We start from the raw sequence: 25910 nt of genomic DNA, 5'->3' as shown, positions 1-25910 counted from the left end.
TTTAGCTCCACGCTTATTTTATTCATACATAAATAACTCCTCCTCACTTCAGTATGCTCCAAATCTTTATAATACTTATAAAGATTTTTATATATTTATACTTATATGTTATGTATAATATAAAATAATATATAAATATATAATATATAAAATATATTATATATATATAATATATATTCGGGTAAACCTGAAGCAGGAAACCTGAATTTATTGGTGGTGCACACTCCTATAAACGACCAATCCCTTGTATAGGTATTTAATCAGATTCATGAAGACTCCAGGTGCCCCGTGGAGTCCGTACGGCAAGACCAGGTTCTCAAACTGTCCCTAGGGGGTTTGAAGGCTGTTTTCCATTCATCCTCCTCCCTGATGCGCACTCAAAAGTAAGCATCCCTTAGATCAAGTTTGGTAAAGATCTTCCCCTTGGCCACCACTCCAAGTAAGTCTCTAATGAGGTGGAGGGGATAAGCATTTGATATGGAAACTGCATTAATTCCTCTATAATCAGTGCACGGCCACCAGCCCCCCTCCTTCTTTTTGTGAAATAAAACCAGGGTATCATGGGGAGAGCTTGCGGGCCGAATGAAACCCCTCTCCAAATTTTTGTTAATGAACTTGCAGAGTTCTGGTCTTTCAGTGGTGCTCATGGAATACCATTTTCCCTTGGAAAGATTTTGCCCAGGGATCAGCTCAGTGGCACGGTTTGTGGCCTGGTGAGGGGGAAGTTCATCAGCCTCCTCCTCCTCAAAAACTTGGCTCAGATCCTGATACTCAGAGGGGATTTCTCCAATTTCTTCCCTCGTAAAATACACTGTTTCAGGCATGAGAAGGGGTGGTTTCCCACTTCAAATCCCACACGTGTTTCTGACGTTCCTCCACTGGAAGACCCAGTCAGCCCATCTTCCACTGTATGTATGGATTGTGCTCACAGAGCCAGCAAACCCCCAACGCCGCTCGGAACTTCGCGGTAGGGCTTACTTGAATGCTCCCAGCCAAGTATCAAATAAATACTTTAAAAGTTCGAAACATACAAGTCTATTGAATTTAACATGGGTGAGTGGGCAAGGTAGCAGGAGAAAACAGAGACAGTTTTAGGCAGGGGCAGGAAATGGGTCCTTAAACCTAAATGTCCATCTCTTCCTGTCCTGAGAAAGCAACCTTCCTCTTGCTCAATGGTTTAGACTTGGTGTGCCCTCATGTTCGCTTGGCTTATGTCAGAGATTTTTATCTCTGAGAGCCAGTTTAGTGTCGTGGTTAAGAGCGCGGGACTCTAATCTGGAGAGACGAGTTTGAATCCCCACTCCTCCACTTGAAGCCAGCTGGGTGACCTTGGGGCAGTCACAGCTCTCCCAGAGCTCTCTCAGCCCCACCCACCTCACAGGGTGATTGTTGTGAAGATAATAATAACATACTTTGTAAACCACTCTGAGTGGGCATTAAGTTGTCCTGAAGGGCGGTATATAAATTGAATGTTATTATTATTATTATTTAGGCACTGTTCCAAGTTGAGTGCTTACAGAATCACCAGTTCAGTGCAGGTTACTACTTATGCAGCTGCTTTATTCTGAATCAGTGTTGGTTAATCTTACCTAGGATTCTCTGTTACAACTGATACAATCCAAGGTATCAAGTCCAAAAAGGTCTTATCCTGGCATGTGAGATATCAGTAACTGAATCCAAGATTTTATGCATTCTGAATATGCACTTTGTTACCATTGAGCAATGTTCCCTCTCCATACATAGTTCATGCATAGATGTTATTTCCCCTTTGTAATCGATTGATTGCCTGGTGAAATAAAATAAGTTTCCTTGTGTACAGTGTTTTCACTCACAACACTAGGGATTAAATGGATTGTAGCACCTGACTCATCTGCTTAGTCTGAGAGCCCCATTTCATCGTCATTGCCACTCAACGAATTTCCTCATTGAACCTGTTTGAGGGAGTTGACTACATAAATAGTGCATGAAATTGACAATTGTTCGTTTTTTGTTTTTCCAAGGGAGATCTGTTTTAAAAACAAAGGCAGTTTTGTCAATCTCGTTTCATCAGCTCTAAACTAAATTAAACAAACATAGTTTTGGAAGCAGAGCTAGTTGCGTGTTGTCTGATGATTGGCATTTCTAATGTCTTTGGAAACAAGGATCATTTAATTCATCATGATAGGGCATAGCCGGATTCTTTTTTAAATTGAGACTGTTTTTTTTTTTTTAAACTAAGGCTGAATCTATCATTATGCAAAGGAAAAACCGCTAAAATGTGGGTGTTCTCATGATTTAAGCCTTTTATCCAGAATCCAGATATTGTACTCTGTCAACATCCACAGTGTGAATTCCACATTATTGCCCTGCCAATAATTTCATCCTGGCATCTAGACTAAATTGTCTCCCTAGGAGAAGAAGGAAATTTAGCCTACATGTGTTCTTAGCCGTGGGTCTCCCCTGAGTTGTGAATAACAGCTGTGTCATATTTTGCAAAATTATATCAGCTGGTTTTATGCTATAATCATCTCTCTGTGAGGGAGTGAACTAAGAGGCCAAAGTTAATTTGAGCTATGGCCAGTGATAAATGCCCTTGCTGGTGTTCAAAATAGCTTAGCAATTTAATCTGTTTTTAATACCAGAAGTATTATTTAAATGTGTAGCCAAAACAGAAAGCAAGATTATTGTGCTGGGGCTGCAAAGTAGGTTAGGAAGTAGTAAAAAGCTATTCTGATACATAACACATAAAACTACCGTTCTGAGAGTGATAGAAGAACAAAGAAGGGGAACTGAAATAGAATCGTACAGTAAATGGATGAGGTGTGCCTCCCCGAACCAGCTCCGTAGATTTTAATGTCCAGTGGAACCTTCTGTATCATCATCCCTGACCTTTGAGGACAGCGGTCACTCAATTTGTTCCAGTTGTTCATGGTTCTTGAAATTTCATCTCTCTCTTGACTTCCTTTATAAATCTACTTTGAAAACATTTGTCAAACTCGATCTTTGTCTCAGAAAGAAATGGTCCAAAAAATAACTGAGATCAAGGGGGAAAAAATCCCTTTGGATCATACTGGCTTAGCCATTCCACCTGTTCTTCCTATGGCTTATATTGTTTGGGAAGCAGGAACGATGATGTGATTGTGTTCCTTTTGATATGGTGACCTATATGTTGTTAGTGGTCAACGTGAAGCTTTTCACAGAAGTGAATTAGAGGAACAGAATAAACAAGACAATTGTATCCTTGTTGTGTTCACCTCCCTTCAAATGACTCGCGCAATAGTAAGATGGCCCCTGCTGAGGAAAAGGGACCAATTGATACAGAATGGATGTCTTTTTTCCTGGTTAATGAAGCTCTGACACACACACATTAAGATGACCGTCATCTTAGTAAATATCTACATGTTTGCTCAGCAGTTGTACTCTTGAGGCAGAAATTTTATCTTTTGTAATTTTACTTTTCCTGTGATTAATTTCCCCACTTAGCACCAAAAAACAAATTAATAACATGTAATGAGGCAAAAAATGGATATCCGTATTGCATACAGTGATACTTTGGGGCCTCTAAGCATCAAACTAGATAATAAATTTGTAGAGAAAATATTTACATTGTTATATGAACACCAGTAAATAGCATAATGATATTATTATGTTCACTACTTGAGGGGCTGAGATACCCAGAGGAATAACACAGGAAGGAAAGAGAAGCCGAGATAAGCAGGAAAGTGGCGCTAGAGGATCAAAATCCAGGTCCAACTGAAAAGAAGTTAACTATTTTCTATCTATTACTCCCGCGAGAGGGAAGGCACATGGTATAGCCTAATCTCATCAGCTCTCGAATAGGGTTGCCAGGTACCCTCCCAGCGGGAGGGGGGAAACACGGCACTCACCTTTGGTGATGTCTTCACAGGCCCGTGATGCGTGCATGTGCTCCCAGGGCAGCATGATGATGTCACTTCTGGGAACAGATGCCATGGAACTGCCCTGGGAGTGTGCCCAGGAAGCCTGTTCCCCTGCCTTTCCTCCTTACCGGACAGGTGAGTAGTGGCAGGGGGCGGAGGATCCCCCGAGCCCACTGGGGAACCTGGGATCCCAATCTTGGAAGCGAGACAGAGTTGGCACTTAGATAGGAGATCACTGAGGAAGACTGGGGCTGTTCTGCAGAGGAAGGCAACGGCAAATCCTCTGCTACTCACTTGCCTTCAAAACACTTTGCAGGGGTTGCCATAAGTCTGTTGTCACTTGATGGCACACTACGGTTCCAGGTCTACCTACCCTCCCGGTGGAAGGGGGGCACCTGGAGGGGGGGCTGGCACTCCCCTTATTTGTCCTCTTTGCTGTCATACAAAGTGTGTGCGTGTTCCTGGGCCTGTGTGATGACACCATGTCTGGGAATTGACGTTATTGCACAGGCCTTGGAGCGCGCACACAAGACCTGCTGTGAAGCACAGGAGTGTTTTGGGGGTGGTGCGAGGATATCACCCCCTTGAGTGACATCATCATGCCGCCCTGGGAGTGCACCCTGGAGGCCTGTTCCTCTGCCTTTCCCTCCGCTGGCCAGGTGAGTGGTGACGGGGGACAGCGGGAAGGAGTGGGGGAGCCCCCATCCTCACCAGGGGGACACACAGATAGACATTTTTACTTCACAAAATCAAAACTGAAAAAAATGTAGTGCATCCCTGATAGACTGAAGGATCCTTATTTGAGCACACAAGGATGACATCTTGGAACACGGGCCATTGTTACAGTTGCTAGGCCAAGTGGAAGGGCTGGGAAGCGAGGGCATGGGGGGGGTGATGTTGGCGATGTCACTGTGTCACTTCCAGGTACAACCCGGAAGCGACAGTGGGTTGTTCTGGGTTATACTGGGAAGTGACAGATTGGTGCAAAGGCCTGCCTTGTTTTTTTCTTTGTTTTTCTCTCGCCACTGCTCAGTGTGGCAGTGGGCAACGGAGACATTTGGCCAGAGGCCTCCCACCACAGCGGAAGGCTTAGCAACCCTAGCAGGGGTCTAGCGGAGCGGACTGTGATTGACGGGGATGCTGAGATGGAATGGGTGGATTCAGACTAAACAGGCAGTTTCCACCGATTCCCCCTTCCTGCTGCAGATCCCCCTTATGTCAACTCTTGGGATCCACAGTCCCTCCAGGAGTGGCATTTTGTGGAGATCCGTTGTCTGTATTGGAGGGGGGGGGCGGTGAGAGGAAAGTTCTGTTATGCCATTGGAAAATGCCATCTGGATCCAACCCAAATACAACTTGCAAGGCATTAAGAAAGATAATGATTGATTATGCTGCGCCAGGGACGCTTGGATTGCCACAGGCAGAGGCAGTGCCTGCGTTCTGATTCTATCGATTGATGTACAGGGACTTTGATATTGGAAGGAATGCGCCATCGCATTTGTCTTTATCATGCTGCTACTCTGTTCATGTCAGTCACCGAGAAGACCTGCTGGTGTACTGGAAGGGGTTTATACCCAGGCTCAGTATTTAAAGGATTCAATCAGGGCTATTGTTAGGATGAGGAGAATGGGCGCATACCTGGCGTGTGTTAATCATGTGCTTCGTCTGTGTTTTTTTAAAGACTTGTGGTATTTTTATTTAAAGGATGAGAAGGTTTTTTAACTAGGAAAATGTATGATTAAAGAAATAGGTGGCTTTCCAAAAGTTATAGCATGTCAAAGTCCTGCCCACTTATTTTATTTGTTAGTTTGTTTGTTTATGTCATTTATAGTCCACCTTTCTCATTAAGACTCAAGGCGAATTACACAGTGTGAGAGTAGTACAATCCGTGTCAAGGACATTTCCATAAGCAATGCCATAGGGTAAATATAAACAAGTTTACAAAGACATAGCATTAGCAAGGATCCAATACAGAGTAGAAGAAATGCTGAAACAGAACATAATGAATTCTAGGACTAACGATGGTTGTTGGGGGTTTTCCGGGCTGTATTGCCGTGGTCTTGGCATTGTAGTTCCTGACGTTTCGCCAGCAGCTGTGGCTGGCATCTTCAGAGGTGTAGCACTGAGAGATCTCTGTCTTTTGGTGCTACACCTCTGAAGATGCCAGCCACAGCTGCTGGCGAAACGTCAGGAACTACAATGCCAAGACCACGGCAATACAGCCCGGAAAATCCACAACAATCATCGTTCTCCGGCCGTGAAAGCCTTCGACAATACATCTCTAGGACTAACGTTTGACAACATGAAGCATAGGTAGTACAAAGGAGTACATATATAAAGCAGCAGATAGTATGTAAGGCCACATGGTGAAGTCTATGTTCCCGAACTCATTAGAGTAGCATCTGAGACTTTGTCCCTAAAATACAGCCCTCCTATCTGAGTAAAAAGCCATTTTCAACAATTCTGGTTTGCATCATTTGCGGAAACCAGGAGAGTGGGGGCTCTCTTGACTTCCTCAGGCAGGCCATTCCACAGAGTAGGGGCCACCACAGAAAAAGTCCATGTATGGGCTGCTGTTGATTTTGCCCACGTGCAGCCTGGCACCTGTAGGAGACACTGATCAGATGAGCGAAGCTGCCGTGAAGGGACATAGGGAGGGAGGCGGTCCCTTGGGTATGCTGGACAAAGGCTGTGAAGAGCTTTGCATGTAATAACCAATATCTTGAACTGAGCATGGTAACTGATGGGTAGTCAGTGGAGTGACTGTAGGATGGGAGTGATGTTCAAGCTCCTGCTCACTCATGATAATAGTCAAGTCGCAGCATTTTGCACCAAATGGAGTCTCCTAGTTAACTTAGATGGAAGAACCTATGTATGGTGCGCTACAATAGTCAAGCCTTGATGTTACCATAGCATGGATCCAGGTGTCAAGGTTGGCCGTGTTGAAGTAAGAAGCCATCTTCCAGGCTAGAGTGAGGTTGTAGAAAGCATTTTTTGTGGCTACCTTGACTTGTTCTTCTCGTAGTAGTGCTGGATCCAGTATAACCCCTGGGCCCTTAACCGAGTATGCAAGGGTCAGACAACTCCATCAAAAGTGGGGAGTACAATATCCTTCAAGATTTCTGCCTTCCCAACAAGCATCACTTCAGTCTTGTCTGGGTTCAATTTCAATTTGTTATTTTTCAGCCATTTCACCACCGCTGTCAGGCAGCGATCTAAGATTTCTACTGCATCCTGTGGGGACCTGGATATAGAGATGGGTGTCATCTACATATTGATGACATCCAACTTCATAGCTGCAAATGAGTTCTCCTAAAGGTTTTATGTAGAGGCTGAATAACATGGGAGATACCCCACAAGGTAGTTCCCATTCCGGAGATCGCTGACCTCCGACGGCAATCCTTTGAGTCCGTTCCATGAGAAACTATTTAAACCAGTCCAGGGCACATCCTTTGATGCCCTCTTCTGTTTCTAAGCACCTCAACAGGATGGCATGGTCTACTGTGTCAAAGGCTGCAGATTGATCCAGGAGGAGCAATAAGGAGGCTTGGCCTTTGTCTACATTCAGACGGAGATCATCCACTAATGCTACTAGTGCTGTCTCTGTCCCATGCCCTGGTCTGAATCCAGACTGGAAGGGCTCTAGAGCGCTAGAGTTTTCCAAGAAGATCTGGAGTTGGTCAGCTACTGCATCTATGATTCCCCCGTAAAGGATTTCTAGGTGATCCTGCAAAAATTCCCTCTGTATTTATTATTGTCTTCAGAAAGGTGCTTGATAGAACTGAGTAAAAGCTTCTTAATGTAAAAAGAGCTGTATTTCTTACAGTAACACACTATATTCTACCAATTTAGAGACATTAAAAGCCTTGTAGATATTTGGCCTTGATGAGAAATATCTAGAAATGTTGTGGGTCATGAAAAAAAATGCTGACCCCCCCCCAAATGAGGCAGCACATTCAAGTAAGCAGATCTCCTCGTGTTGATGTGCTAAAATGGGCTTGTGATGACTGCTTGACGTTTAGCATGTCTGAAGTTGAACATAGTGGCATCTGAGGGCTTAAATGATTTTTTCTGAGAATACCTTCTTCAGAACGCAGTTTATGGAGAAACACAGGCATCCCGACAGCCCGCTGGTTCTAACAGAAGTCTCCTCAGTTGGGAAGGCCTTGAATTCCCAAAGCAGCAGGTTGCTGGAGTATCGCAATGCCGGGGTCAGAGATATAATGGATTTAACAGGTGCTGTGGTGCCCTCCCAGTTGAAGAGAGGCGGGGAGGTGGGGAGAAGTACGTGACAGACAGAAGTCAAGCTGGCTGTCCTACATATGGCCTGTTGTGATCTGTAGCCACATTTTTTTCTTTTCTAAAATACCAAATAGATGCTTTTCTTGACACTGAGTATTTCTTGGCAGGGGGTAGGAAGGTTTCGGAGGACACCAAGGGCCAAATGACAGGTTCAGGGTTTGAACGGGTTCCTTGCTGCCCCACAGCAGTTGCAGGAAATGGCTTTTAAAAACAGCAAAAACAGAGAAATCCCCACACTCTGTTTCCATAAGGGAAAAGGGCTTTGAGGTGGAAGAGAGCAACCATTCCGGCAGCACTCTTCTATGCCTTAGGCGCTCCTTTATTTTTAAAAAGCCATTTCCTGCAGCTGCTGTGTGCAGCTCTATGGAACGCGGACCCAAGTCGTCAAAAACCCAAACATGCTGTTTGGCCTTAAGGTTTGCCTCCTCCACAGGATTTCGATGGGAGGGGGAGTGCCCATTAATTCTCCTGCAGCATATCGACTCTGACTCCCCCCTCACACACTCCCTATGTTCAACCACTGTTGAACAGTGAAAAATCAGCCATGGCTGAACATAGCCTAACTCAAACAGGGCACAGTATCTTATTCCAGGACACCAAAATACTGGACAACACTTCCAACTACTTTGTCAGACTGCACAGGGAAGCCATTGAAATTCACAAGCATAAGCAAAACTTCAACAGGAAAGAAGAAACCTTAAGAATGAACAGAGCATGGTTTCCAGTTCTGAAAAACACCAGGCTAACAAAACACTCTATACCCGACAATAGCCCTGCAGAGAAGATTAGCACACCAAGCACCAATCCATATGCAAAAGAACCTCCTCAGGATACAGTGAAGCCTCCCGCCATTAGCATTCCACACCCTGGGAAACTCTTACAGGATGACTCAGCTCAACCCCACCCCTCCTGAGTAGATATAAATGACCTGCCAACATCCTTTCCACACTGGGACACTGAGAGATCTCCGTCTTTTGGTGCTACACCTCTGAAGATGCCAGCCACAGCTGCTGGCGAAACGTCAGGAACTACAATGCCAAGACCACGGCAATACAGCCTGGAAAACCCACAACAACCAGAGAACCTTTTCCCCGTCCATTGTTGTTACCAAACATCTGACTTCTTTGCACTCTTTTGCTATCTTCCCACCTTTGTAGTTGTTGATATCTGAAATGAAAAGGAGAGTTTTAAAAAAGTAAAGAACCTCCCAATGAAATAGATTCCGTAACAGCTTGGAAACATTTCATAATATTTAACTTCACTGTACCTTCTGGCGCACCAAGCCTATTAACTATTGCCTTATCCTCCTGGATACTGGTGAACCATTTTTCACTATTTCCTGTAATGACAGCCCTTTACGTTTTAGCAAATTGTTATCATACCGCTCATCAATTTGTTTTCTAGGCATAAGCGCACCTCATTCATTGAACTTTCCCTCAGGTGTCGTGTGTGATCTCAGCCCCCCCCCCACCACCACTGCAGCTTTCCATTTGTTTACAATAATTTTTGAAAACTGTAGTGCACAAATGGAATCCTGTATCCCATAGATTTTCTAATAGGATCCAAGCAGAATGCTACTTCCATGCTGTGCCTTTATACCTGAAATAAGAAAGGAGAGCTGCTGTAGCACGGTGGTTAAGTGGTTGGGCTGTGAATCAGCACTCTGCTGGTTCGAATCCCACTACTGCCCTGAGCTCTGCAGGTAGCCTTGGCTAAGTCATTTCTCTTAGCCCCAATTGTATTGTGGGGATAATAATAACACTGACTTTGTTCACCGCGCTGCATGTCCCACTAACCTGTCCCGAAGGGTGGTATATAAATGCACTGTTGCTGTTGTTTAAAAAGGGCATTTGCCCTCTTTCTGCAATTGGATTTTCAGTAGTGATCGGTCACCGGTCACTAATCCTCTGTGTACTTCTGCCCAGCTGGTTCTTTTCCTTCCCTTTCTAATATTTTATTATATTATTTTAAAGCCTTTCTTCCTTTTAGAAGGATTAGTATGTGATGTTGTCAAGAGAGCGAAACGTCAGTTGTACCATCTGCAGTTTTTAAAAGTGCACTTTTAACGCCCACACCCTAATGATTCATTATCTGCAACACGCTGTGGACCAGTCCCTTCCGACTTCCACGTGGTGCTTTCTTATAATGTGTCTGCGACTACCACCGCGAGAGCCCCATTCTCTGCTTATTTGCTTGAATGGGACAACAAAGGATTGTATAGATACAAGCTAAAGTAGCTAGTGATGGTGGAGACAGTTCTTGAGGAAGTCCGAGTTGAAGAATTCACACCTGGATGAGAAATCTGGTTTGTTGTGTCTTCATTCAGTAGCTAAAGGGAAATCTTTTTGCTTAGAGGCTAGCTGAGTTTTCAGCATGTAGAAGACACTTCCACAAACGGAAGACAGGAAGATGATTTTCACCCATCCACCCTCCAACAGCAGCCTTCCCTGCCCCCCCCCCAGTCCTGTCCTTTGGGGTTGGGGGGGTCCCCCCCAGGAACAGCAGAGGGAAGGGGTTGGGGTTTGCACAGTGGGAGAAAGGAATTGGCAGAAATCCCCTGCAAGTAGAAAACTTGGGTAAGACCCATGCGAATGGCTTTATTCTTCACTTTCCCAGTGCAAGCTGAAATAGCCCTCTTCCCTCTGTTGAGTTACAAGGTAAGACAGGAAGTTCTTCTCCACAGTTCCTCCATTTTGCGCTGACCACCAAGGTTTAGATGGCAGGAAATGTAGGCAGCTTGGCGGAATGTTGGACAAGTGACCGTTGAAAAGTCCATTGGACAGCAGTCGGAGAGCCAAGCTGCAAGACCAGGATGCGTACATTTCCCATCAAAACTTGAGGGAAGCTGACTAGTGTCCAACCTGTGTCAGGTGTCACTTGTGGTCCCGCTCTCAGAGATAGAGTGCAAAATAAAAAAGAAGGAAGACAGTAGAAAGTGGAAGGAAAAGAAATGGAACTTCTGTTGAAGCCTGATCTTTTTACTTACTTATTAGTAAGAGGTAAGAAGAGAGAGAAAAGAATTGTGGAAATGAATTCTTACAGTGTCACTAAAACATGACCCTTCATTTTTATGTCGTCTTTGCTTGGCTAGATAGAACAGTATGCTGACTTACAACTCTGTGCAACTTGCTTGTACCCCTGGAAATCCATTTTTGGTGGCGTTTTACCCATGCAATTGTGTACCAGTGTTAGAGTCACTGACATTTTGAATGCTGTAAGAAAAATGACGTGGGGCTAACACTGGAAAAAAACAACTACTTACTGTAATGGAAAATATATACAGTTCAGAAATGGCAGCTTCTTATTACTGGTTACATAGAGTCCCTAAGTGTGTAGTTGTGCCAATGTGGTGTAGTGGTTAGAGTGTTGTATTAGACTCTGAGAGACCCAGGTTCGAATCCCCGCTCTGCCATGGAGGCTGGCTGGGTGACCTTGGGCCAGTCATGCACTCTCAGCCTAATTTACCTCACAGGGTAGTTGTGAGGATAAGATAGAGGAGAGGAGAATGATGTAAGCTGCCTTGGGTCCCCATTTGGGAGAAAGGTGGAGTATAATAAATATCTAAATAGGGACTCCTGCAAATGCATGTATCCTCATGAAACTGAATCAGTCTGAATCAGCTAGAATGAGGGGCCATTTTATTTTGGTATACTTTACATTCCTGAAGCCAGAGGTCTGTTCTTAAACAGTAACAAACTCCTAGTTGAAGAAACTATCAGACCAGAGTAATCGTGAGTTGTGACCATATTCTCTGGATACTGAATTGTTTAGATGAATTAGCTCTACCTTTTCTTACAGAGCCAATCACAAGTTAAGTTGAGAGAGGGATACACCTGCTCGTAGGTATCAGTAAACCTTGGAGGGGGGTTGGGCTATGTTATGCTAGGATGGTGTCAGAGCCATCCCGGTGACACTTTGGATGCCACACCAGGGTACCATTCCTCACCTTTCAACAACTGGGGCATGGCAGCTCTGCCTATGGATCAGGTCACAGCAGGGGGGCAGACTGGCCATTTATCTTACAGGGAAATTTCTTAGGGGCCTGCTACCCTAAAGGGCCATTGGTGGCCCTCTTCCTGTAGGAACCACAGTTGGCCAAAGTAAGCAGAGTCAAGCCCTAGCCACACTGCCGGAGCCTAAAGGGCAACCTGGCTCAGTCCCTTTGTCGGCATCGTAACTGCTGTCAGGTCACCCACTCTGCATTCACTGCTGCCTGTTTGTGGGAGGGAGGAACGGGTGAGGTAATGCCCATAGGTAAGCAGCCTGAAAGCAATTTCGCAACCGATGTAGTAAGAGCATCTTTGAACCAGGACCGGTGAGATTCCGTTTCAAACTCTCCTCACTTGGAAAGTTCATGGTGTGACCGTGTCTTTCTCTGATGGCCTAAGCTGTCTCACAGGACTGTTTGGAGAATAATTTGGGGTAAAGCCATGTACTCGGAGATTGAAGGGTAAGGTAAAAATGTGATATATAAACTAAATTGTTTATCAGAACCTCTTGAGAAAGAATGCCAAAAGCCAAGCTCTGTATCTACCACATCCTTCTTATCTACAAAATGGATTACTCTATCAAAGAAAGACATTAGAATGTCATTTGTTCTTTAAAAATCTCTGCTGGTTTGGGTGATCATGGCAGGTTCCTCTAGGTGCTTACAAATCGATTGTTTTGTAATTGTTCTAGCGGCTTCCTGGTTATTGAAGTCAATTTCAGTGGTAGAAAATTCCCCCGGTGCTCCCCCTTTTCTCTTCCAGCAAGGCCCTATATGTTTACTTTCTCCAAAGTGCTGTGGGACCGTACCTGTCCTCCACGAGTTCTCTGAGAAAATTGCGAACGGCTTCCTGGTTACTTGAACCACTTCTCTCAGCACTCTAGGGTGTATTTTATCAGGCTGTGCTGACTTAAATGTAGAGATTTCTTTACACTAAGCAGCTTGTGGTTTCCCAGTACCAAATGATTCTGTGTAATAAGTGGTTCTAAAAGAGAAAAGTCTAATCTATGTCTTGGTTTTTGTCTTGCAGGCGTTCCCGTGTATTTCAACAGGAATTTATGGTATGTAAAACCCCTAACAAAGTTTCTGTTAAAGCAATTTTTCTTTATAAAAAATGACTAACTTTGGTTTAAGCAAGTTTGGAGGGGGAGGGGGGTGTACCATTCCAGGAGATATTCATGAATTGTGTGTGTTCAAAATTATTAACAGCTTGGTCTGCAGTTGAATGCTGGTGGGCTGAGCTGTGCCAGCAAATTCCAGACTGTATTTCAAGGAGCTCTGAAAGGGTTGTTCTGTTCCAGTCTTGCAAAGCAGTTGTGTTCTTAACTTTTACATGAACAACAGGCAACATCTAAACTTGTATAATCAGAAGTAAATTCCATTGAGCGCTGTGTGGTTCATTCCCTAGTATGTATGCTTAAGTTTGCAGCCTTCGTTAGTTGTTGTAGATTTTCCGGGCTGTATGGCCGTGGTCTTGGCATTGTAGTTCCTGACATTTCGCCCGCAGCTGTGACTGGCATCTTCAGAGATGTAGCACCAGTATTTTAGTGTCCTGGAATAAGATACCGTGTCCTGTTTGAGTTAGGCTATGTTCAGCCACTGCTGATTTTTCAGTTTGGCCAAGTCTGCAGTGTCTTTCATGTTCCTTTCATGTTCAGCAGTGGCTGAACATAGCCTGACTCAAACAGGACACAGTATCTTATTCCAGAACACTAAAATACTGGACAACACATCCAACTACTTTATTGCACAGGGAAGCCATTGAAATCCATAAGCATAAGCACAACTTCAACAGGAAAGAAGAGAATTTAAGAATAAATAGGGCATGGTTTCCAGTCCTGAAAAACACCAGACTAACAAAATACTCTACATCTTACAATAGCCCTGCAGAGAAGATTAGCATATCAACCACCAATCCATATGCAAAAGAGCCTCCTCAGGATACCGTGAAGCTTCCTCCCATTAGCATTCCACACCCTGGGAATCTCTTACAGGATGACTCAGCCCAAACCCACCTTCCTGAGTAGATATAAATTACCTGCTAACATCTTCTCCACACATTGACACCGAGAGATCTCTTTCTTTTGGTGCTACACCTCTGAAGATGCCAGTCACAGCTGCTGGCAAAACGTCAGGAACTACAATGCCAAGACCACGGCTATACAGCCCGGAAAATCCACAACAACTAGCATTCTCTGGCCATGAAAGCCTTCGACAATATATTTGCAGCTTTCATCTGGATTTATTTATTTACAGAATTTATACCCTGCCTTTCTGCCTTCATCAGGGCAGCTAACAGATTAAAATTATAGATAAAAATGTCTTAAAAACCATTAAAACGAAACAAAAATATATCATTAAAACAATTAACCCCAAAGCTAAAATACCCACACAGAAACAAAACCAGCAATTAAAACATAGGAAAGGAATGAGGAATCAACCGAGGGAATGCCAGACAAAAGTAAAAAGTCTTCAACTGCTGGCAGAAGGCAACAAGAGAAGGGGGCAAATGAGTCTCTCTGGAGAGAGTTCCAGAGTTTTGGTGCCACAACCGAGAAGGCCCTTTCCCAGGTTGCCACCCATCTGATCTCAGGGGGGGGGGGCGCCTCTGAAGCAGAGCCTTGGAAAGTGACTGCAGTTGTTGGATAGGTTCATAAGAGGGCAGGCAGAACTTCTGTTTTGCTTCAGAAGAACCACTCATAGGGTTTCGAGCTGGATTGAAAATAAATGATAAGCTCTGTGCCCATGATGGAATGGAAGCAGTGATATGGCATCTTATGATGTCATCAGGGGACATGGCTCAGTTGTGGAACGTATGTTTTGTTTGCAGAAGTTTCCGGGTTCTGTCTGTGGCGTCTGCTCTTAAGAGAACCTTGAAAAGCAAGGCTAGGAGAGGCCCCCAAGGCAGTCCTTGGAGAATCAGAGAGCCAATACTACTTGGCCAGATGGCCCCCTAAGTCTTGGGTTGAGGCAATCCTCAAAGAATTCTTAGGTTCATATCGTAAGACTACAAGGGGAGTAGCAAAAATGTTTATATTTCTGCATTCAAGAGTGCTGCCTGTCTTATAAATGTTGTATCTTCAGAGCCAGAGAGGTCTGGTGGTTTTTGTGAGCAGAAATGTGATAAATTGTAATACAGATACTGAAGTTCTGTAGTGAATAAGGGTAAGGGTCGCTATTTTATACTTAGAGGGAATGTTAGTGTCAAAACTACTCATGAATCCAGTCATTTCTTCAGTGACATTTCAAGGGGTTTGTATAGCCTTGGACCTATTCCTTTCTTGCCTGTCTCCACATTGTCTGTGATTCATACTTTCAAAATTCACTAAATACTCTGTTGAAATCTGCAGATCAAGAAGCTTAAAGGAATTCTTATTACATGCAGTACTATTATGCATAGTTAGCAACATTGTTCTATAAGTCTTAAAATTGATGTAGTTTTGTTTTTAGCATAGGAAAGGGGCTAACCACGGTGCATAGGATTTGTTGTGAAATGAAATGCCAAGATAATTTCAGGGTTGTTTTGTGAGTGCCAGTTTTAATGGAAATTAGAACACTGCTGGCATGAAGCATCAGTTCCATGTAGTAAAGAAATAAAACAATGAATGAAAATCAGACTTTCCGTCTTATGTGGAAGAGCAACTTTGGGTTGTCATCTTTGCCCCCTCAGTTGGAAGAATGAGACAGACACAGCTTCTTGGAATAAATGGCCGCTTTATTAAATATAACATCAACACTAAACTGCGGCAAGGGCAAACTATGCGGTACAGGTCAAGCCACGGGGTCCCTCAGACCACTGTCTCGACCTGTCTGGGCGAGCCCCACTGCCCCGGGCGTAATCCATTCATGGAATGGCCTCAGCCCAGCCGGCCAGGCAAGGGTTCCCCCTCAAGCTCCTAAAGCCTCAGCCATACAGCATGAGGGAAGGACTTGCACCTGGGGTTCCCTGGAGGCAGTCTGCACAGGTGGTGGTAGCCATGAAGCATTACCATCCCTCCTGAGAGACCCCATTTCCCCACCGCTGGGGAATTGCCAAAGGGGGTGCTCACTGGCCCGCCAACACGATAGGCCAAGCCTCTGCTTAGGCCCTTGCGCCCCACAGGTGGCCTAGTGCCAACCTGAGCTCGAGCCGCAGGTCGTCTAAGAAGTTGTCATTGCCTGATGGAGACAAATGGACCCCATCATCCCTGTAAAGGGCGGCATTTGTGGCCTTAATGTGAGGGTGAGGAAGGTAGATGCCCAGACCCGTAGCTAAGGCTTTCTGGATTGCCCTATTGGCCCTGCGCCTAGCCCAAGCCATACCCCGGGGGTCTAATGACTCTCGCCATCTTCGGCGAGGGAGCATCTCTGACCAGAATATATATACACCAGGCCAGCGACTCTTGATTACCCGTAAATCAGCAATCACTTGTAATGACAGGGCTCTGCCTTTCAGTAAACCGAGGTCATTACCACCCACGTGTAAGACCACAATATGCAGAGGAGGACCGTTCCTTCCCCCAAACAAGAGAGGCAGCAGCCCAGACCATCGAAGACCTCGCCTGCCCAACCATTCGACAGAGGCATCTTCGCTCAACCCAAGCTGAGCTCCAATCGGCGTCCGTCTGGCTTGCACCGCAGCCCAGAACACCATACTGTGGCCAGCTATAAGAATCCGCTTCCTCTCAAAGATGCTCCCTGCACCTGGAAAAAATCAAACTGCGTGAGACTCGAACAATGGGAGAGGATGAATATAAGACCGAAAGGCAGCCGACTTCCATCTGCCCACCTTCTGAATGGTCTTGTCAGCAGCCGCAGTGGAGGCAGCTCCGATCCGGAAAGAGTGAGTGCCAAACTTGACACCCACCAAACCCAGCCAGCGCAGTGCTCTCTCCGTCACCGCCCAGAACTGGTAGCGGGTTAGGGGAGAGCGATCGCTGTGTCTAAACAACACTCCCTCCTCCTTGCCCCAAACCTCCAGGTAGGAACGAAGAGCCCGTACCGGGCACAACGCCTCGTCCTCACAAGGTCCTAAGGTTAACACAGACCCCGCTATCTTCTGGTCGGTCTTAGATCGCTTAATGCAGATCAAAACTTTATTGCCCCTAAACTGAACATCGCTGGACGATAAAGCCCACCCAGAAACATCCCTTCGCGACTGAACCACCAGCTCGCTCCCCCTTAACGCGCCAAAGGACGCAGTAAGGGAGGCGGCATGAAACAGCCGGCATTCGAATCCAGACTTGCAAATCTCCCCCCATAGAGCCCCAAGACCTCTAAGAATCGCAGGGGAAATCGGCTGCCTGGAATCCTTAACACCCCCAGCCTCCCTGGACCAACCTTCGAACATCTTTCGAAGTCTAAAATCACCCGTGTATTCCTGCAAGCCACGTGCCTTGCTAGCAAACGCCAGTGCAGCCATCTGGCCCCTAATGGTCTTGACCGCCAAACCACGAGCCCGCTGGGCCACACAGAATTGCAGCAGATGCTCCACAGGAATGGGCCACGCCTGACACAGCCCAGCCCCCTTTCTAAAGTCCTGAAGCAGTCCTACCGCCCTTTCATAGGATCGATGAGTGCTGGGGGCAGTGGCCATCCGAATAGCTCGGTTCACTTCGGCCTGCCAAGTAGCCACAGCTCCGGTGGCATCCTGGAGGGAAGGCTGTCGGCCCCGGGAGTGAGACGCCGGAAACGATCCATCTGTCGGCGAGACAAAGCGTCCGCCACACCATTGTCGATTCCTGGCACATGTCTAGCCCTAAACAAAATATTGAGCTGAAGGCACTTCAACGTGAATGCCCGCACCAAATACATCACCCTAGCCGACTTGGACGTCAGGGAATTAACCACTTGCACCACTGCCATGTTGTCGCACCAAAAGTGCACAACATGGTTAGCAAACTCATGGCCCCAAAGAAAAACCGCCACCAAAATGGGGAACAGCTCTAAGAAGGTCAAATCCTTAACCAACTCACTTGCTGCCCAGTTGGCGGGCCATTGTTCGGCACACCAATGCCCGCGGAAGAATACCCCGAAACCCGTGGAACCAGACGCGTCCGAGGCAACCTGAAACTGGGCGCCAACTAGCAACTCCTCACGCCAGAAAGTAACCCCATTGAAGGAACCTAAGAATTCCTCCCACACTTCAATATCAGTGTGCATCCCCTTGTCAATACACACTTTATGGTGCGGGGCGTGAAGAGCTGACATTGCATCGCACAGCCACCGCAAGAATGGCCTACCGGGGGCAACCGCCTTGCATGCAAAATTCAAAGAGCCGACCAGCTGCTGCAATTCGAGAAGGGATACCTTCTGCTTACCTCTGAACGCAGCCAACAGCTCTCTAAGCTTACTAATGTTATCAGCCAGAAGTCGCAGGGACTGGCGCACCGAGTCTAGCTCAATACCCAAAAAGGTCATCACCTGGGATGGGCCCTCCGTTTTTTCATGCGCCAGGGGAGCACCCAGTTCCCCAGATAGGGCCACAAAGCCTGCCAATAGGCTGGCACATTGCCCAGAGCCCGCAGGCCCAACGAACATAAAGTCATCAAGGTAATGACAGGTGTCCCTACATTTGAACCTTCATCTAAGTTCCCACTCTAAAAATGAGCTGAAACACTCGAAGGCAGCACATGATACCGAGCACCCCATTGGGAGGGCCCTGTCCACGTAATAATGACCCTCGAAAAAGAAGCCTAGGAGATTTATATCATCCGGGTGCACCGGGAGCAGGCGAAAGGCTGACTTAATGTCACACTTAGCCATCAATGCCCCAGTCCCACATCTGCACACCACTTTGACCGCCTGGTCAAAGGAAGTATAACGCACAGAACAAAGTTCCCCTGGGATGGCGTCGTTAACCGACGCCCCTTTTGGAAAAGAAAGATGATGGATCAACCGATACTCGCCAGGGGCCTTCTTAGGGACCACCCCTAAAGGAGAAACACGGAGATATGGCACAGGCGGTATAGGGAAAGGACCCAAGACCCTGCCCTCTGCACATTCCTTCAAAACCTTGGACTGCACAACAGCTTCCATGCCAATAACAGAGCGTAAATTTTTTGACATGAAAGAAACCCGCGGGCCCTGAAAAGGTATCCTAAAACCATATTTAAAACCGTTAAACAGGAACTCAGCGTCACTGCTCTTGGGATAACGAGGCAGCAAGTGCTTAAGCGCTCTCAGATTTACTGGGCTGGGGCCCTTTTCCAGCCGAGTACTGGCCCCCACCCCCACCTGAATGCTTGCCCCCTCCGCCAGACTTGGCTCTGGGGCAGGCTGAATAAGCATGCGTTCCGGCGCATGCCGGGCATTCATGCTTATATTTACAGGCCCTCCTGTTGCACACACCCTTTGAGGTGAAGTCCCAACAGAGCAGCCGGGATTGAACCTGCTGCCCCGCCTGGGAGCGGGGAGGAACAGCTGCCTGTGGACAGTGGATCAAATGACCGCTATCTGCCCTATCGCCAGAATTAGGTTTTGAGGGAGACATCACCTGCAGCCACAGTTGCTGGTGAATCTGGTCCCAGGGTATCTGAGGGTTAAGTGCAGCCCTCATCCTAAACTCTTCGTCGTACTGAAGCCATGCAGTACCAACGAAGTCAGTATAACCCCGATAGATTATGTTGAGGTAATAGGGACACAGCCCGTAAAGGCTGCGCCCTGCCCAGTACACCCGCATAAATTAAGAACCCTGGGAGCCAATTATGCCATGAACGATCCACCTTCCGACGTTTAATTTTCTCCTTGTCACGCTCCTCCAAATCCTCCTTGTCCTTCTTTTCCAACTCACGGAAAAGAAGGGTGAATACATCCACATACTCCCCCTTGACTATCTTATCCCTCGTGGCCTGGGTAAGATGATCCCCAAGGGGAAGAGCAGTATCCCCATGTGGGAGCTGACCATACATACCATAAGGAGGAAAGCCCACGGCGGGTAACCCCCGTACTGCCATCTGAAGGGATGAACACCCGAGGCCGTGCAATCAGAACCAGGCCAGTGGTCGGCATAGCATTAGATACTCCAGGGGCAGAATTAGCTAAACCCACATGCCCCGGAAACTGCCAAGCTGTGTTAAATGAAGTGGACGGTGTGGTGGAGCCAGAGGATCCGGAGGCAGCGGCCTGACCCCAGGGTCCCCATGGCCAGGTGCATGCCTGTTGCGGCAAAGGAGACTTACCATCGTGACCACTAGGCTCCACCGCCACCGCCACTTGGCAACCTTCGGCTTGTCCTTCTGGTTCAGTATCACAAGCCACGACCTCTTCATCCGCCGGAAGTTCCCTCGCAGCTACTGGTCCAGCTTCCATCGACCCTGCAGCGGACTCAAGGGCAGACAAACGAGTCAACATTTCCCTCCTAAACACGGCTTTAGAAGCAACCCTGACCGGTCTACCTCGTTCAATGGAGGGACCTGCCGGGACAGGCACCCCCTTGCCCCTTTCCAAAGCTTCCAGTCGTTTCAAAATTGCAGCATTAAAGCTAGCATCCTCATCCTCATCAGAGGATGACACTACAGGGGGGGTCTTTTAGCAGGCTGCTTCTTAGCAGGCTGCTTGCCCTTAGCCAGTCCTTCCCCTTTCCGGGAAGCCATTCTGCCCAACCCTGCAAAGGCTAAATTTAGTAAGGCCCTGGGCACAAGGTTACCAACAGGACACCAAGAAGGCCCAGGGAAAAACACCCAGCAAGGTGGGTAGGGCCGAGAAAATCCCAGGGAGCCGCAACTGGCACAAAGTCCCCCCAGCCGGCACCAATGAAAGAGTGGGGAATAAAACCCTGCTCTGAAAACCAGAGTCCTGCGCTCTTAACCACTACGCCAAAGTGGCTCACTCAAAATGTGCAGCCAGGCCACCGTGAAAGCGCCCAAGATGGCGGCCACTGCACGGCCCGGGGCCAAGCCAGGGAGGCTGGCAACCCCCCAACACCAGCCCCCCAAAGCAGACCAAACTGGCCGGCCCTCCCAGCAGGGAACCAATCTCCCCCCCCCCGTGCATGGGCCCCGAAGAAAAGCGGCGCAAAGCCGAAACCGCTTCAGAGGAAGCCAGCCGATCACACAGAGTCCGCACAACGATGGGAGAGAGAGCGGGAAGCAGCACGTCCCGTGCCGCGCCAACGAGGCCCCCTACAGCGGCGGAAGCCAAAAGCTGCAAGCCGCGGCGCTGGGTGGAGCAGGAGCCGAACAAGCCAGCTGCAGCTAAGAGAGGCTCTGTTCCCTGCGTGCCCTCCAAGCGACGGCAGAGCGAGCTCCAAAGACGTCCCGCTCCTGCCGATCGCTTGGAGCAACTGCGTAGAGGGAAGGGCGGAGATCCAACGGCTCCTTTTTCGCCCAACCCTTCAAGACCCAGATGGGCGGGAAAGTCCCATCCTCCATCCGAGGCTGCAAACCCGGCCCCCCGGCAATAGCCACTTGTGGCTGCCGTGTGTGGCCGAATTGTGGTTCTAAGGTAGGCTGAGCCTAGGGACAGTTAAGGTTGTGAGGTTTCTTGGTGTTCAGGTCCTGATTGGAAATGATGGTACCATGCTAGGATCACCAACTTCTAGGTGGAGCCTAAAGTTCTCCTCGAATTACAACTTATAACCAGACAACAGAGATCCATTTCCCCAGAGGAAACAGCAACTTGGTAGGGTAGACTCTATGGAATCACATCTCTGTTGACCTTCCTCCCCTCCCAAAACCCTGTCTTCCCCAGACTCTGTTTTACATCTCCAGGGCCAAATTTAAAGGGCCCTGCTGCTTGCAAGCAGCAGGGAAAGGGCCCTTTAAACTTCAGCTGGCATGGGGGGATCCCCCCACCTGCCAACTGAAGCCAGCCCCAGGCATCGAAGCTTCCCGAAGCAATCCGAATGCTTCAGGAAGCTTTGATTCGGGAGTTCCAAATTGGGGCCAGTATGATTTGGAACTCCTGAATCTTTACAGCTTGGGTCCAATTTGGGCATTTCCCCCGAATTGGATACCTGAAGCGCACACCCCTACTTGTAACTCTTACAATCTCTTAACTTATCATTCAAATTTAATCCCATTTTTTCTTTTTAGTTACAAAAATGATGTACAGTTAAACAAATCTAATATGTTGTGCTGTTTTCTTTCCAAAATTCACTAAAAGTTTTTTCAGCCGTCTTTTAAAAACACCCTTCCCTTTTTTTGTACTCAGTCTGATTGTTTTGATATTTTTGCTATGTTCAACACTTTTTTCTGTCCAAAAATTGTACAATTGTATGTACAATTGTTATACAAGTTATAAATATTACACAAAGATGATCCTTCATATAATTGCAAAAATAATCGGGGGGCGTGGAGACAGTGTCTGTTGCGCTCCCTAATTTGCCACCTTGGGCCATTTTGCTTCTCCTCATCTTATTACAAAGCCAGCCCTATGAAGGGCAGAAGGCAGACGACTCTGAGTTCCGGTTTTAAACTGAGAAAACATATTGGTGATTCACCCTGCTCCCTTCGCCTTTGACATTTGAAGGTTTAAGACTTGTTGACGTTGTAATGCTTCATTTCTGTATCTAATTGCAGATTCCTTTGACAGAATATAGTATTATGGAAGGAAGCTGAGTTGTCTCTTCAAGCATCTTTTTCAATTGGTCGGGTTGCAGGAGCGCCCCAGTGGGGCTGTCTGGGGACTGTCATGAGTGACATGCGCTCAGAAGTTTTTGGAGTTATCATCACTCTCTTATGTTTGTTAGCACCACCTGAAGTTAGAAATCATTTTCTTTTCACACTGCCTCCAAATACTGCTTTTCTCAGAGAGAGAGAGAGAGAGAGAGAGAGAGAGAGAGAATAACTAGCTACCTACGGAGCTGTTGGTTAAAAGTGGGGGCATTTTTTGCAGGGCGGGGATGGAGAAAAGGTCTGACTTCCCATAATGTGTGCCCAAAGCTCCATCTCTAGGTTTGCAGAATTTTGGACATTCAAGCTTAACAGACTTACAGCTCTTAAACGACCAGAGGCATTTTGCCAATAAAACTCCATGCCAAACATCAGTAAAAAGACTCACTCATGTTTCTAAATGTAAAGACCTCCTCCTAGATTGTACTTGGAGCTGTGTTTTAGAAACCTGAAATGAAGAACATTCTACTGAGTTTTGTAAATCAATAGGGGTCCCCAATGGAAAACCCTTACAAGATAGCTGAGTGCCCGCTTGAAGATACAGGATGAAAATTCCATTATGTTTCCCTAGTAATCTGTGGAAATTGAATTAGTGATAAAGTAATAGGAATATGTTTCTGGATTTAGCCATGCCATGAAAAAAAGGTGGGCCCATTTTCTTTCTTCTGTATCTGTCCAATAATTGCAGGGATTTGTAACAGATATCTTCCCATATCTAGAAATGGCTGCATTGCAGTAACAGCAGTCCATTTGTATACTGCTCCTCTGGACAGATCAGCACCTGCTTAGAGGGGTGAACAACATCAGTGTTATTATTATCCCCACAGTACATCCAGGGAGCTGGGCTGAGAGGAGTGGCTTGCCCAAGGCCACCTGCAGAGCTCAGGGCAGTAGCAAGATTCAAACCAGCAGAGTGCCGCATTGCAGCCCCAACCACTTAACCACTATGCCCCCCAGCTCAAGAGACTTGACTTGAGCCTTACCTTTGCAGTTGTACCTCTGCGACCCTGGGGAGGAAATGGCTACTTTGGAAGGTGCACTGAATGGCGTTACACGCCAGTAATGTCCCTCCCCTCCTCAAGGCCTGCCATCTCCAGGCTCCATCCCCCCCCCCCAAATCTCCAGGAATTGGCTGGCAACATAGATTCAAGCCTCCCTATCAACTCTAATAAACAACACTTATAGGTCTCATATGTAAAAACCACAACATTTTCTATTTTATCAGAATGTTTGTCATATTTGGTGTGCAAGCTTATTGAAGCAGTGCATGTGAAATCTTCAGTGATGTGAGCCACTCTCTTTAGAATTTGAGAGCCAGTTTGGTGTAGTGGTTAAGAGCATGGGGATCTGATCTGGAGAACCGGGTTTGATTCCCCACTCCTCCACTTGAAGCCAGCTGGGTGACCTTGGGTCAGTCACAGCATCTCAGAGCTCTCTCAGCCCCACCCACCTCACAGGGTGTTTGTTGTTGTGGGGATAATAACGGCATACTTTGTAAACTGCTCTGAGTGGGTGTTCTGAAGGGCGGTATATAAATCGAATGTTATTATGTTATATTATTATTAATTGGCTACCAGTTCACGAATTTCTAAAGGCAGAACAAATGTACCGAAATTTTTAATTTTGTGGATCCTTTTTCTGAATTGCACAATGAGAAAGAAATGACAGCTCAGCTTTCAAAGAAGGGGCAGTTTGATGAAGGGAATCGGTCTGCACAAAGTGCACAATATAAGGATTTATATCCATGGGCCAGTTTTGTCCTTGAATGCCAGGGGACGTTGTTAGAAGATGCCTCTTTAAGGTGTTACTTAGTCTATGCGTTTTAATGATACTGATAATACAATTTATATAGCACTCTTCCTGGTAAAAGCAACTTTCCTTCTTTATAGCCCTTATGGCAGCTCTATAAAGCGAGTATGTATCTTTCTGCCTGCTTTTGCTACATTCAAAGTGGTCAACACAACATAAAAAAATCAAGACAAAAACACCGTTTTTGATCGATAATGCTTGCAGTGATGTACCAGTTCTCTGAGCTGGTGGCTGCTGCACAGATCAGCTTTTGAGTGACTTTCATGCCACAAGTCTATCTATCACAAACAAGAGCCCTAAAGTCCTTCATGGAATAGCCCTTTGAAATGGTTAATGCATTGGCTGTGTTGGAAGTTATTAAATAGAGTAGTTGCTACTTGGAATCTATTAAAATACAGAAGTATTTTGGCAATCTAATTAGCTGCTTTGTACGAATTTGTCACATCCATTATTTAACAGAGATCTTATTTTAGACAGCTTGCTGCCCTTGCTCAAACTGTTCCCTTCCCAGCCGCAGTCCATTTCTCTCTGGAATACATTCTACATGCTTAGAAATTATTAGCAGGGTGTCTATTGATTAACTCCCGGCCATCTAAAATTAGCATTGGTAGAATATATTTAGCAGAATCGCAGACAGTGTCTGTGTTAGGCATTATTGCTCAATGGTCTGGCTGACCCTGTCCTTTGGCCCTCAGGCTCTTGTATCATGAAGACACATATATGTTCCATTCCAGTATAAATCTCAAACTGCATAGGAATGAGCATAATGTATAAATAGATGCTTCTCATAATATGATGTATGGCATTCTTTCTCCCCCCTAAGCTGGAAGGGTAAAAGTGTGCATACGTATGTGTCATCTTCAGAGTTGTAATAAGAACAGTAAGAATTTCTTGAATTTGTTATTCAAACAGGGCAACTCGATTTTATGGAATACAAATATATTTTTTTTAAATATGCCATACGATTCCAGAATGAGTGGTGCAGCCCCCATATTCTAGAACGTTTGTTGTTTTCAGTGAACATTCACAACCATTTGTAGTCACAATTCGGGTTGCCAGACTGCATATTTTTTTAAAAAAAACCCTGGGCCCTTCTTTTCCTTGCAAGAATGCAAAGCATGCACATGCTCCCACGCCCAACACAATGATGTCACTTCCAGAAGGGATGTCATTGCTGGCACTCCTCTGGCCCTCAGGAGGCTGGGCAAGATGGCTGGTCACTCCTCTGGTGTTCAGGAGGCCAGATGGGCAAATGGGCCAGTGGCTTCCCCAGTACGCAGGAGTGTGAGTGGGCTGGCTGCTTCCCACTCGTGCAGGAGGCTGAGTGGGCCAGCTGGCCAC

The 25910-nt window shown here is 46.4% G+C and overlaps 1 protein-coding gene across 3 annotated transcripts in view; it reads left to right on the top strand.

The window, feature by feature from the left end:
• MACROD2 (mono-ADP ribosylhydrolase 2) overlaps positions 1 to 25910 on the top strand; it is a 1366388-nt gene that overhangs the window by 809335 nt on the left and 531143 nt on the right. For all 3 annotated transcript variants that reach the window (XM_054984023.1, XM_054984014.1, XM_054984005.1), the window contains exon 7: positions 13199 to 13229. In XM_054984023.1, coding sequence (XP_054839998.1) covers positions 13199 to 13229 — 31 coding nt within the window. The remainder of the gene's footprint in view (positions 1 to 13198; positions 13230 to 25910) is intronic.

The sequence above is a fragment of the Eublepharis macularius genome, chromosome 1 (genome assembly GCF_028583425.1).
Source record: "Eublepharis macularius isolate TG4126 chromosome 1, MPM_Emac_v1.0, whole genome shotgun sequence".
NCBI lineage: Eukaryota > Metazoa > Chordata > Lepidosauria > Squamata > Eublepharidae > Eublepharis > Eublepharis macularius.
The sequence above is the reverse complement of the archived record's forward strand: the minus strand, read 5'-3'. Positions and strand labels throughout refer to the sequence as shown.